The sequence below is a fragment of the Sabethes cyaneus genome, chromosome 2 (assembly GCF_943734655.1).
Source record: "Sabethes cyaneus chromosome 2, idSabCyanKW18_F2, whole genome shotgun sequence".
Lineage (NCBI taxonomy): Eukaryota > Metazoa > Arthropoda > Insecta > Diptera > Culicidae > Sabethes > Sabethes cyaneus.
Window position 1 is genome coordinate 51458055 of NC_071354.1, and position 12249 is coordinate 51470303.

The following is a 12249-nucleotide window of genomic DNA, read 5'->3' on the forward strand; positions in this document are numbered from 1 at the left end:
AAATCGGTTATGTGGTTCCGGAGAAAATCGTGTCACGTAATTTTCACCTTTTTGCTTATAACTTTTAAACTAAAAGTCAGACCACGAAACCATTTAATAATGATATACTTGGTAAAAATACCTTTCAAATAAAAGTTATAGCAGATGAATCGGTTCAGCCATCTCCGAGAAATAGGCGATTGAAAATTGAAGCGCACACACATACACACATACACACACACACACACACACAGACATTGCTCATTCGTCGAACCTGATCGATTGGTATATGTGACACGGCCCTCCGGGCCTCAGATCGACTTCGTGTTTTTCGACCAATTCCTAAACCTTTGTTATATTGTATAACAAAGGTAAAAACCAGCAGCAATCGCTTACGCGTATCCGCTCTTGATGACGGTTTGAGAAATACACAATTATGATCACGTTTACTTATTCTAGAAACTAAACAGCTGTGAATTTGGTTTCATAGAACAATTCTACTTCTTTCTATCACGAAATCAATCAATATGAAATCAATAAATCAATTTTCATTCTCTAGCACTTGCAGCATTTTGTTTTTGATTTCAGCATATGGTGCTCTACTTACACTACTACCAATGTGCGAGGCAGTTACTTCTGAAACTCTTCTATCGTGTTGACATAGCTAGTATTTGAGTGGCAACCACTTGTTTCTGGTGCTAGTGTATATGTACGTTTCAATGATACACTAGCGCCAGCAGCAAGCTGTTGTCATTGCAAAACTAGTTATCTTCAAAGCAATGTCGCAAATTTTCATCACGATGAAGGCTCATCACCTGCTCATCAGCGATTTAAATCTTATCAACTGGCAACTCTATTACAAAAGAAATATTGCTCGTTCAAATATAAAACGTTATTCGTATCACATATAATAATTATGAACTTGTCAAACGTCAACATATACTTGCAACGACATACACAACCAGTAACTTCAAGCGGTACACGGACAAACAAAATGGTTTCAAGATTTAGTTTCAATGGAATGCAAACCAGGTGCAATATTATTATTATTAATTGGTGCCTCGAAGGTTCGAAGCTATGAAAAATAATGCATCTTCTTCTTGTGTGACTAACGATGAAGGCTGATAATAAAAATATCGTCGGCTACTGTTCAAAATTTGATCGTGGTGCTTGTCATTGTCACGATAAAAAAGATTTATGCTGCACTCAACGTGAATGTTGAAAAATTATGAATAGTATGTTATAATAATTTTATGAGAAGACTTTTAGTCTTCTGGGTGTAGAAGAATGTTGATGTTTTGAAGTGCATTTATGTATTATGTCGCAAAAATGTATATTCCAAGTATCTCAGGTGCTAATAGTAGAACTGAAAAACCAACATAAATGTTAGGTACATGTTTTTTGACGGTATAATTTAACATCCGATAGCGCTTTTGCCTGTTTTCCAAAATTGATAAATCATAGCTACTCATTGCGATGAGTCAAAATGCGAGGTATTCGTTTTTGATTGGCATCACTAGCGATCAAACCATTGCATGAAAAAGAGTGAGTGGTAATTCGCTTTTCGCTCACTCTCATTAAATAATTCTCAGCTAAAAAAGCATTGCCAGAGAATTTGACGTTATGGAATCACCTTTGAGCGTGTTTCGAACCGAATCAGTACTTTTATCGATGAATAGCAACATTGCTTCAAAGATCCGGTATCTAGGCAATACCGACACGTTATCCATCGGTCTCTCTTTTGATCTGTTTTTGAAAAGCATCTAATCCCTGTGCTGGCTATTGCGGCCGGTCGGATTTAAAAAACACAGACATCACTATAGGAAATGGGCCCAGTTTAGCCGCAGTGACTTTATCATTTCTCGCGACTATAACTCAAATTCAGTAGCGTTTCATTAAGACCAAAATACACGCCGATGTTCAGTAAATATTATTCTTTCAACTGGTATAAAAGTCTTGTCTCGAATAAATATAGTTTCAACGTAAATCCTGAATATTGATTAGGCTACCGCTTAATGGGCTGTAAATACCTTCTCGTACTCCTCTATTAATATTTTTTTTGAAAGGGTGGTGTTCAATATTTTCACGTATTATTTATAATTGTAAATCTAATGTTAGAACCACCCTATATCAACTAAACTGATAACGGCGAGAGTCAGGGAACTCAGTTTTATCGCCTCTGATAATTGTAGTAGTAGATCGTTTGCGAGAGAAAAATCAATTAGTGTTCGAATAAGATCAAGATCAAGATCACTTTAGATCAAAAGTTAGTTCCAATAAATCGTTCGACGTATCCAGTCGCATTTCTGTGTCATCGAAATAAAGTGTCGTTACTAAAGTTCCGCGGTTTTTACTGATCCCAAATTTACCAGCGACCACAGGTCGAAGAAGTATTTTGTACATTGGTCCTTCGAGCCGGATCTCTAGAAGAACGAGACCGGTGGGACAGTAAACCGCGAGTGAAAAGTGCATGAACAATTGCGCTTGGCGTGCTATCAGCCATTGCATTTGGCTATTGTTTCCTGAGACAATCATCTGCATTTGGCTTTAGTGGCAGCGTGGCTGCATTACGTCGATCGGCACCCTACGGATTCGCTAGGACTGAAACAGGATCGGCCACACCGGGATTTTCTACACGGACACGGACGGAAAGATAAGTAGCAGGACAGGTTTGGTTGAGGTGGCGTTCTGAATGCACGATCAGACGCTCCCTGGTTAAGTGGTAAAATTGCATGTGGCTGAAATCCGATTCAATAAAATTGATAAAACTGCATGATCTGCGTTATATTTTCTATTAGAGAAGATTGGTCCGCTGAGTTGAGTATCTGAGGTTGGTTAATCGATTTTCCTAAGCTGGTTCACTTTGAAAAGGGTCTGATTGTCCGTGGGTTCTGTCAATTAATCGGTTTGCGAGTATATTCGGTCGGTCAAACGGTGTGTATTGTGAATAGTGCAGTGTGATTTCTTTACAAAATGGCCAGTAATGAGCTGCGGAAATTACTAAAGCAAGAACGCCAGATTCGGAGCATCATGGATGCCATGAAAGAGTTTCGGCAGAATTACAACGAAGTTCGCGATAAAAGTTCATTGCTAATTCGAATTAAAAAACTGGACGATGTGTATGAGCTGTTTTGTGAAGTGCGCATGCAAATCGAATTGATTATTGAGGATACGGATGGAAGTGAAGAATTCGTTGACCCAGATGAAACTGTGGATGCTCAAGCCCGCAAAATGGCGGCAAATAAGCACAAAAGAGACATGGACAATACGCAGATTCTGAAAGAATTCATCAGTGAATATTTTGTGCTAAAGCAATCATTGGAAGACTTATTGTGCCCTTCGATGTTGAATCCCGCTGCTGGTCCTGCGCCGTCTATCAGCCAGCAACATTCTTCTGTGTCGATGAGGCGGGTAAAGTTGCCAGAATTGAAGCTGCCTACGTTCAGTGGAACTTTACGTGACTGGATCACATTTCGTGATACATTCAAGAATCTTATCACTGATAACGCTCATTTGTCGGAGATTGACAAATTCACATACCTCCGATCATCCTTGTCTGGAGAGGCTTTGCAAGAAATTGGATCGATTGAACTCACATCGGATAATTATTCGATAGCATGGAGCCAGCTTGAATCGCGGTACGAGAATAAAAAGCTCTTGGTGAAATCGCATCTTGATGCGCTGCTTTCGGTAGACCAAATGAAAAGGGAAACGTTCGAGTCTCTCAATCACCTGCTCAACGAGTTTGAAAAACACTTGCAAATATTAGGCAAACTTGGAGAGGAAACCGCGAATTGGAGCACTATTTTGGCACACATCCTGGCTAGTAAATTAGATGCCGCAACGTTGCGCCTTTGGGAAACCGAACATCGATCTCGAGAGGTCCCGACGTACACTAAAATGTTTCAGTTCCTGAAAAATCACTGCATTGTTCTGCAATCGGTTATGCCAAAGAGTTGTCATCCATCCGATTCTAAAAGGTCACAACGGTCGTTCAGCAGCTATGCAGGAACACAAGTTGCTTGTCCTTTCTGTAGTGACGAAAAGCACTTTGGTTCACAATGTAAGAAGTTTAGATCGATGAAAGTGGAAGAGAGGAGGAATGCAGTGAAAAATAATCGATTGTGCTTCAACTGTTTATCCAGAGGTCATGGGTCAAAATCCTGTTCGCGAGGTTCCTGCCGAGTATGCGGACAACGACACCACACGATGCTGCACCTAAGCTCAAATCAGACTGATAACACATCTCCTGTTTCACAACCGACGCGACCGCAACCGACTCTAGGGAACCCACACACGACACAGACACCAACAACCTCACGACCACAGACCCAAGCACACACTCAAACTCACCAGCAGGTACCTAATCAAAATACACAAAACGCACTTTCATTTCCAAGTTCAAGAACTCATGCCCAGACGCCACCCACCACAGACACAACCACAAACCACAATATTGTCCTCTCTGCCAACGAAACCAAGGCATCACGATCGGTATTACTTGCTACTGCACTCGTGATACTTGAAGATCATTTTGGAAACTCTATCCTAGCTAGAGCTCTGCTTGATAGCGGATCTCAGCTGTGCTTCATGTCAGAAAACATCTCTCAACGGCTGAAATTTAAACGGTCCAAGGAAACGCTTTCTATCAGTGGAATTGGACAAACCACGAAGAAATGCAAGCAATCTGTCGTGGCTCGCATTCGTTCCCGTGTATCCTGCTTTGCTGAGAAGGAAACATTTTACGTCATCCCACAAGTAACACAGAATTTGCCACTCGCAAGAATAGACACAAATGATCTCAATATTCCGGCCGATATAGCACTTGCAGATCCCCATTTCTTCGAGCCAGGCTCAATAGATTTAATCGTTGGGGCAGAACTTTTCTACGACGTGCTTTCGGCTGATAAATTTAAGCTAGGAGATAATGGTCCTACTCTGCAAAATAGTGCCTTTGGGTGGATTGTTTGCGGTCGTGTTTTGAATTGCACAAGCCATCAACCAGTTGTTGCCAGCGCGTGTGGTGACCATTTGGACAACTTGATAACGAGATTTTGGGAACTAGAGACGTGTCGCTCCACTAGCACCCTTTCAATAGAAGAAGAAGCCTGCGAGACGTGGTTTGATCGTACAACTATCAGAGACACTCGTGGGAGATTCATCGTAACATTGCCAAAGAAGGATCACCTTATATCTCGCCTCGGAGACTCGAAAAATACTGCACTCAAACGGTTTCTCGCACTGGAAAGGCGGCTGGCTGGCAACGATAAAATTAAACAAATGTACATCCAGTTTGTCGAAGAATACTTGCGCTTGGGCCACATGAGAGAAGTCACTGAGGATATAGAATCATCGGCTCAACAGTATTATATACCACATCACTGTGTACTCAAACCGGAAAGTTCGTCAACAAAACTGCGGGTTGTTTTCGATGCGTCGTGCTCTACTACCAGCGGAATTTCCCTCAATGATGCCTTAATGGTTGGTCCCACAGTTCAAGATGATCTGCTCTCGATCGTCATGCGCTTTAGGCTCCATCGATTTGCTATAGTCGCGGACATTGAAAAAATGTACCGCATGGTCCATGTTCAGCAGCGTGATTGGCAATTCCAGCGTATTTTCTGGAGAAGCAATCCTAACGAGTTCATTCGCATCTTTGAGCTTAAAACGGTTACGTATGGCACAGCATCTGCCCCATATTTGGCGACAAAATGTTTGAAACGACTGGCAGAGCTCGACGGTGGAACATTTCCGGATGCTGCGAAGGTATTAGCGGAAGATTTCTATGTGGATGATATGATGTCGGGCGTAGACAGCATCGAGGAAGGTGTGCAGCTGTGCGCTGAGATACAGAGACTGCTAAGCGGCGGCGGATTTACGCTCAGAAAATGGAGCTCGAATTGCCCCGCAGTCCTCGAGCGTATACCTGAAGACTGCAAGGACGAGCGGACTTGCTTTGAATTAGACGACTCAAGTGCGACAGTGAAAACTCTTGGACTTATTTGGGAACCGAGATCGGACTGTTTCAAATTCAAGGTTCCTGCCTGGAACCCATCTGATATTTGTAAACGAGTTGTGGTTTCGGATTTGGCACGAGTGTTCGATCCGCTTGGACTAGTTAGCCCTATAATTGTCGCAGCGAAAATTTTCGTCCAGTCTCTCTGGCAACAGAAAGTCACTTGGGACGATATACTCGCTACAAACTTGCAGTCGTTTTGGATCGAGTTTCGACGTAGCTTAGATCGCCTAGAAGATTTAAGAGTTCCGAGATGGCTAGCGTTCGGCAAGGACTGTCGTTCCATACAGCTACACGGTTTCTGTGACGCCTCTGAAAAGGCCTACGGGGCATGTATTTACTTACGGTGTACACATTTCGATGGTAGTGTCACATCGCGCCTGATTGCTGCAAAATCAAGAGTGGCGCCGATAGAGGACGTGAAAGGGCGAAAGAAGAAACTGTCGGTCCCTAGGTTGGAGTTGTCCTCTGCGCTGGTACTTGCTCATCTACACGAGAAGGTCATAAAGAGTTTAAAATTAACAGTGCGAAGGTGGTTAACGGCAGACTCTGAAATTGTTCGGTACTGGCTAGCATCGAGTCCATCACGCTGGCAAATGTTTGTAGCAAACAGAGTGTCAGAAATCCAACACTCAACACGTGAAGGGAAGTGGAACCATGTTCCGGGTACAGAGAACCCGGCTGATATCCTATCGCGTGGCACTGTTGCAGAACAATTACTAGAGAATCAACTTTGGTGGAATGGACCATCGTGGCTTGTACAGGATGAAAGCACATGGCCAATGGCAGATGATGTACCACTAACAAACTTCGATACCCGTTTCCTGGAAGAAAACACTGCCATATCGGTTGTAGCCAACATGGCTCCACCGAATGAAATTTTCAGTCTGCGGTCGTCTCTCATGGACTTAGTAAAACTCACTGCTTGGTTACTCAGGTTCATACATAATAGTCGCCAAAAGAACCACAGCGATAGGCGGCAAGGAGCTCTAATGTTCGCCGAACGGGAAGCCGCACTTATTCAGCTCGTGAAACTTGCTCAGCGGGAGCGGTTTGATCAGGACATCAAAGAATTACTGCGGAAAAATCAAGTGAAATCATCGTCTCGTCTCAATTCTCTCTGTCCGCGGCTACTGGATGGAGTAATGCGTGTCGGCGGCCGGCTCGCGAATGCACAAATCTCGTCAGGAAGAAAGCATCCAATTATTCTGGATAAGGATCATCCACTAACTACTCTTGTCATGCTCCATTACCACCATAAAATGCTTCATGCTGGCCAACAACTGCTTATTGCTAGCGTTCGAGATCGGTTTTGGCCTATTGGTGTTTGTAGTCTCGCTCGTCAAACTATTCACCGTTGTGTTACCTGTTTTAGGAACAAGCCAACCGTTCATGAACAATTAATGGCAGACCTGCCTTCAGAGCGTGTTACGCCAGCGCCACCCTTCCTGAGAGTCGGGGTCGATTATTGCGGACCGTTTCAGGTTGTGTATCCAAACCGAAGAGCAGTCCCGGTAAAATACTATGCCGCGATTTTCGTTTGCCTAGTGACCAAATCGGTTCACATTGAGACTGCTGCAGATCTGACGACGGCAGCATTCTTGGCGGCTTTCAGAAGGTTTGTTGCAAGGCGCGGCAAGCCGTCAGTTGTCATGTGCGACAACGGTTGTAACTTCGTTGGGGCTAGACGTGAACTAGACGAACTTCGCCGAGTGTTTCTCGCTCAGCAGTCACAGCAGACAATCGTATCAGAAGCAGCCGATGAAGGAATCGAGTTTAAGTTCATCCCAGCTAAATCCCCAAATTTCGGGGGCCTCTGGGAGGCCGCGGTGAAATCGATGAAGCAGCACCTTAGAAGAGCAATCGGAACGAAAACTCTAACACCAGACGAACTACAGACGGTACTTGTTCAGATTGAGGCCTGCTTAAACTCAAGGCCTCTCACACCTTTGAGTAACGACCCGGGAGACTTCGAAGCTCTAACGCCAGGGCATTTTTTAAGTCAACGCCCACTAACCGCAATTCCAGAACCATCACTACAGGAAGTTCCCGAGAATAGGCTATCTCGGTGGCAACGTACGCAGGATTTTCTGCAACGAATATGGCGAAAATGGTCTACACAATATCTGTCCGACCTCCACAATCGAACCAAGTGGACGAGACAGCGAAACAACTTGTTCGTCGGCACAATGGTCCTGGTCAAGGAAGACAATCTTCCTCCACTCAAATGGGCTCTAGGTCGAGTAACACATGTGACTAAAGGCGCTGATGGAAACATCCGGGTGGTCACAGTTAAGACCAAAGATGGCAGTTATACTAGGGCAATCAGCAAGATTTGCGTTTTGCCCATCCGTGACAACGATCAAATTAATGCAGAAGGGAAGAATTGAAACTTCTCCAACGAAGGCGCGTTGTCGCCTGCGGGAGTCTCTTGGCTCCCGCGTGCCAGTTAAGTCTTTGTTTTTCAATAAATGTTCAAAAAATCTAAGGAATGTTTCATCTCCCATAGCTTCGTCGTTCTCCGTCGTGCCAGGATGGGCACGACCTTCAAGATGTTCCACTACTGCTGCTTGTCAAGTCTACTCCCAATCAAATTGCTCGGATGAATACCCTTCACTCAACTCAGCTCACCTTTATGATTTCCGAAACGATTTTGCGATGATGGCCACATCAATAAGTCGAACCACGTTATTATATTCGGTTGCTTTCAATTGGTAGGACTGGAGCATCTACAGCATTTTGGGAGCTTGGTATCAACGCAAGGACTACGATATTACGTCAATATCCATCCGAAAGTTTGCCGTTGCATCACCTTACGGGATCTACTGTTACTGCCGCGCAAGGCATTGGGTAGATCGAGCTACTGCATCGCATACGTCGGAAGCTGCATTTCATCGGCGCTGGAGCGCCCGCGGAGGCGCGCAAGCCTCCGCTCCAGGGAAGTCTTTATTGATTTGTATTTTTCATGTAAAAAAACGCCTCTCATCTGTTTCAGCAATGCATCAGGGCGGCCGGGGAGTGCACCCCCGAGGACTGTCATCATTATCCGAACTCTTCTATGGATACCGGTACCTGGCCGGTGTAACCATTTTACGAAAACGCAACCGCGTAAGGCTACACAGAGAGAGCATCTATAATTCAGCAGCAAAAATCACGAGACATCAAGCAGGAACATAGCAGCATACCTTCCAGCACGCAGATTGGAGGATTACGCAGGATTATCACGAGTCACACGTTACATCGGAGCATCGTACTGAAGCACCATGTGTCATAACGTACCATTCAACTTAAGTGTTTACATCGAATCTAAAAATAGTTAGTTATTATTAGAAATACCGCATATTCCTAAGGCGGCCGGTGATGTTCAATATTTTCACGTATTATTTATAATTGTAAATCTAATGTTAGAACCACCCTATATCAACTAAACTGATAACGGCGAGAGTCAGGGAACTCAGTTTTATCGCCTCTGATAATTGTAGTAGTAGATCGTTTGCGAGAGAAAAATCAATTAGTGTTCGAATAAGATCAAGATCAAGATCACTTTAGATCAAAAGTTAGTTCCAATAAATCGTTCGACGTATCCAGTCGCATTTCTGTGTCATCGAAATAAAGTGTCGTTACTAAAGTTCCGCGGTTTTTACTGATCCCAAATTTACCAGCGACCACAGGTCGAAGAAGTATTTTGTACAGGTGGTTCTATAATTAATGAAAGGACGGTAGGGGAAAGTAATGAAGAATTTTTGAATGGAGGCGAAAGAGTGGAAAGGTGAGAGGGGAGGGTTATTGGTAGCTACGCTTACTAAGTTGTCGTTGTGACTTCTACTTTTTGTCCATTGCTGGAAGGTGCATATGTCCAACTAAGCTTTAATCTAAGATTATAACCGGACTCGAATCCACGACACCCGACAGGGCAAGTGGCTCGCTGGTACTTGTACCTTTGAGCCATAGAGGCGCTGGACAAAAGGAGACTGCGCAACCCCCCTTATTAAGCTTTTGTAAACCGAATGATGATTAATAAAGATGGATGGAAAATACACCTGTGTGAACGCTTTGGACAACCAATAAATTCAAACTCTCAGAAAAGTTAAGGCAAAAATTAACTTATTAGAGTGTTACATGGGAGCTAATATTCGCCTAACTTATCTGAACAAATAACTTTTCAGAGAGTTTACTTTCCCGAGAGTCCACTGTATATGTATTTTGATGACATCAAAAAATTGTTATGTTAAAATGGCATGATGTTGCTGCAGGTTGGGAAATCCAAATTAAACAATGATATCACTAAGGATCCTTCCTGCCTTGTGTTGTCCATCATTTTCGAAAGAAATTAATCTAAATGTAATGCTTGACTATTGAAACTAAATAAATATTTGCAGCCAACTAACTCACTAACTGATGCAGAGCAGCAAATAAAACGTTCAAAACTATTCTCGGACAAAAGAGTCGCTGATTTTCCTCGTTTTGAGAATTGGTGCGTTACGTCACATGCACAAATATTCCCTTAGCACTGTTTCCGTGTAAGACTACAGTTCCGAACAAATTTTTGTAGTATCTATATGGATACAATCTGGCAAAAGCAAAGGATTACCGCCCACTATTCTATGTTGTTTCACTTTCAGGACATCAATTTGGACTAGATTCAATGTTTGAAGATAAACTCGGTTGAAAGATGGGGGTGGTTTTATACTTTAACAAAATAGTTTACTTTCAGGACATCAAATCAGACTAGGTTCAATGTTCAAACGACAACATCGGTTGAAGTAGGGTGGTGGTTTTGCACTCTGGCGTACTTCCCAAGCACAGATGTCAAATTGGACTAGGTTTAATCGCGTTCGTGAGGGATTTTGTTGAGACGAGATGACTTTGTCACTCTTTCTGGCGTATTTTCCAAGCACAGATATAAGATTGGTCTAGGTTCAATCGTCGCAAAGAAACTTCGACCGTTGGGACGGGGAGATTTTACCACTTTTTTGTTCTAAAAATACGTTAAAACTATGATGGCGTCTTTTGCAACCAATCACGAAGCGAAGATTTTCAGTTGGACAATGCTTCATTATTTCCAATTTTTCAACAGCGCGTACTTTGAAATCAATAGGTTTCTTTATTGTGGTTGATGCGTAAAAGATTTTCCGATCAATTGGAATAAAAATATTTAAAATCTATCTGGAAACCGCTAACCTATTAGCGCTCGAAATCTTTTCGCACTCGATTTTTCATGATGCTCGATTTTTTCGATTTTTTTGGAATGACCCCCTGTACCAGCTACCTTCCTGAAAGACGTACTCCTACGTCAAAACTCGCCCCAAATTATTGACTTTAATACATTATTTTAACATTATTATTTTAACAAGATTAGCATTTTCTAGTAACTTTTCGATAGAGCTTATTTTTGCAATGGAACGTAAAGATAAAATAGGAGTGAGAATTCAGATTTGACATTCCCCAATTTTGCCATTTGAGTCGTTTTGAATCAAGTACTGAATGTTTGTTATTTTAATCCTTTTGTCCATAATTTTTTGAATGGAGTTTCTTTCGGCTTTAGAAGAAAGAAACTCCATTCAAAAAAAAAATCTAACAATTAGCCTAATAATATGCATATGTATATATAATATGTATATGTGATGTTGAAGAGACCGTGTAATGATGAGGAGCCACCTGACAAAGAAATGGTCCATCCTTAGTAAAAACTTTATATTAATATTGTAAGGACAAATTAATGCTGTGATTAATTTTGATTGTTTTTTAGAGCCTTGATAATGAAAATAAATTATTCGAAACCTTGGTGAAAGAAAAGAACACCGTTTTTCTGCTTTTTAAGACTGCAAAGCCGAAAGAAACTCCATAGGCGAATTCGAGCAAAACTATCAGGTATCAGCATTTGTGGCTCGAGCAGCACGTTCCACAAATGCTGATACCTGATAGTTTTGCTATCATGCTTGATAATGAAAATAAATTATTCGAAACCTTGGTGAAAGAAAAGAACACCGTTTTTCTGCTTTTTAAGACTGCAAAGCCGAAAGAAACTCCATAGGCGAATTCGAGCAAAACTAAGAGCAACCGTTCGCTACCTGGTTGTGATTATTGGAACTACAAAAAAAGTGCAATTCCCAAAATGCTTGCTGGCACCTATATGGAACTCGACTTTAAATGTAATATTTTATTGAATTACACACAGTGGGAACCAAGTGATGAAAATGGATAATAAAGGTAAGAAAAAGCATTTCCTTTCATTTGATATATATTGGTTCTGT

General features: G+C 42.2%; 1 protein-coding gene across 1 annotated transcript; it reads left to right on the top strand.

Moving 5' to 3' along the window:
* The first annotated feature begins 2952 nt into the window (after positions 1 to 2952).
* On the top strand, positions 2953 to 8385 carry LOC128735415 (uncharacterized). Its single transcript, XM_053829902.1, has one exon. The coding sequence runs from the start codon at positions 2953 to 2955 to the stop codon at positions 8383 to 8385; it is 5433 nt and encodes a 1810-aa protein (XP_053685877.1).
* Positions 8386 to 12249: the final 3864 nt, after the last annotated feature.

Bases quoted from the DNA above. Each gene is read 5' to 3' on its own strand.
- LOC128735415 (XM_053829902.1), top strand. From the start codon at position 2,953: ATGGCCAGTAATGAGCTGCGGAAATTACTAAAGCAAGAACGCCAGATT.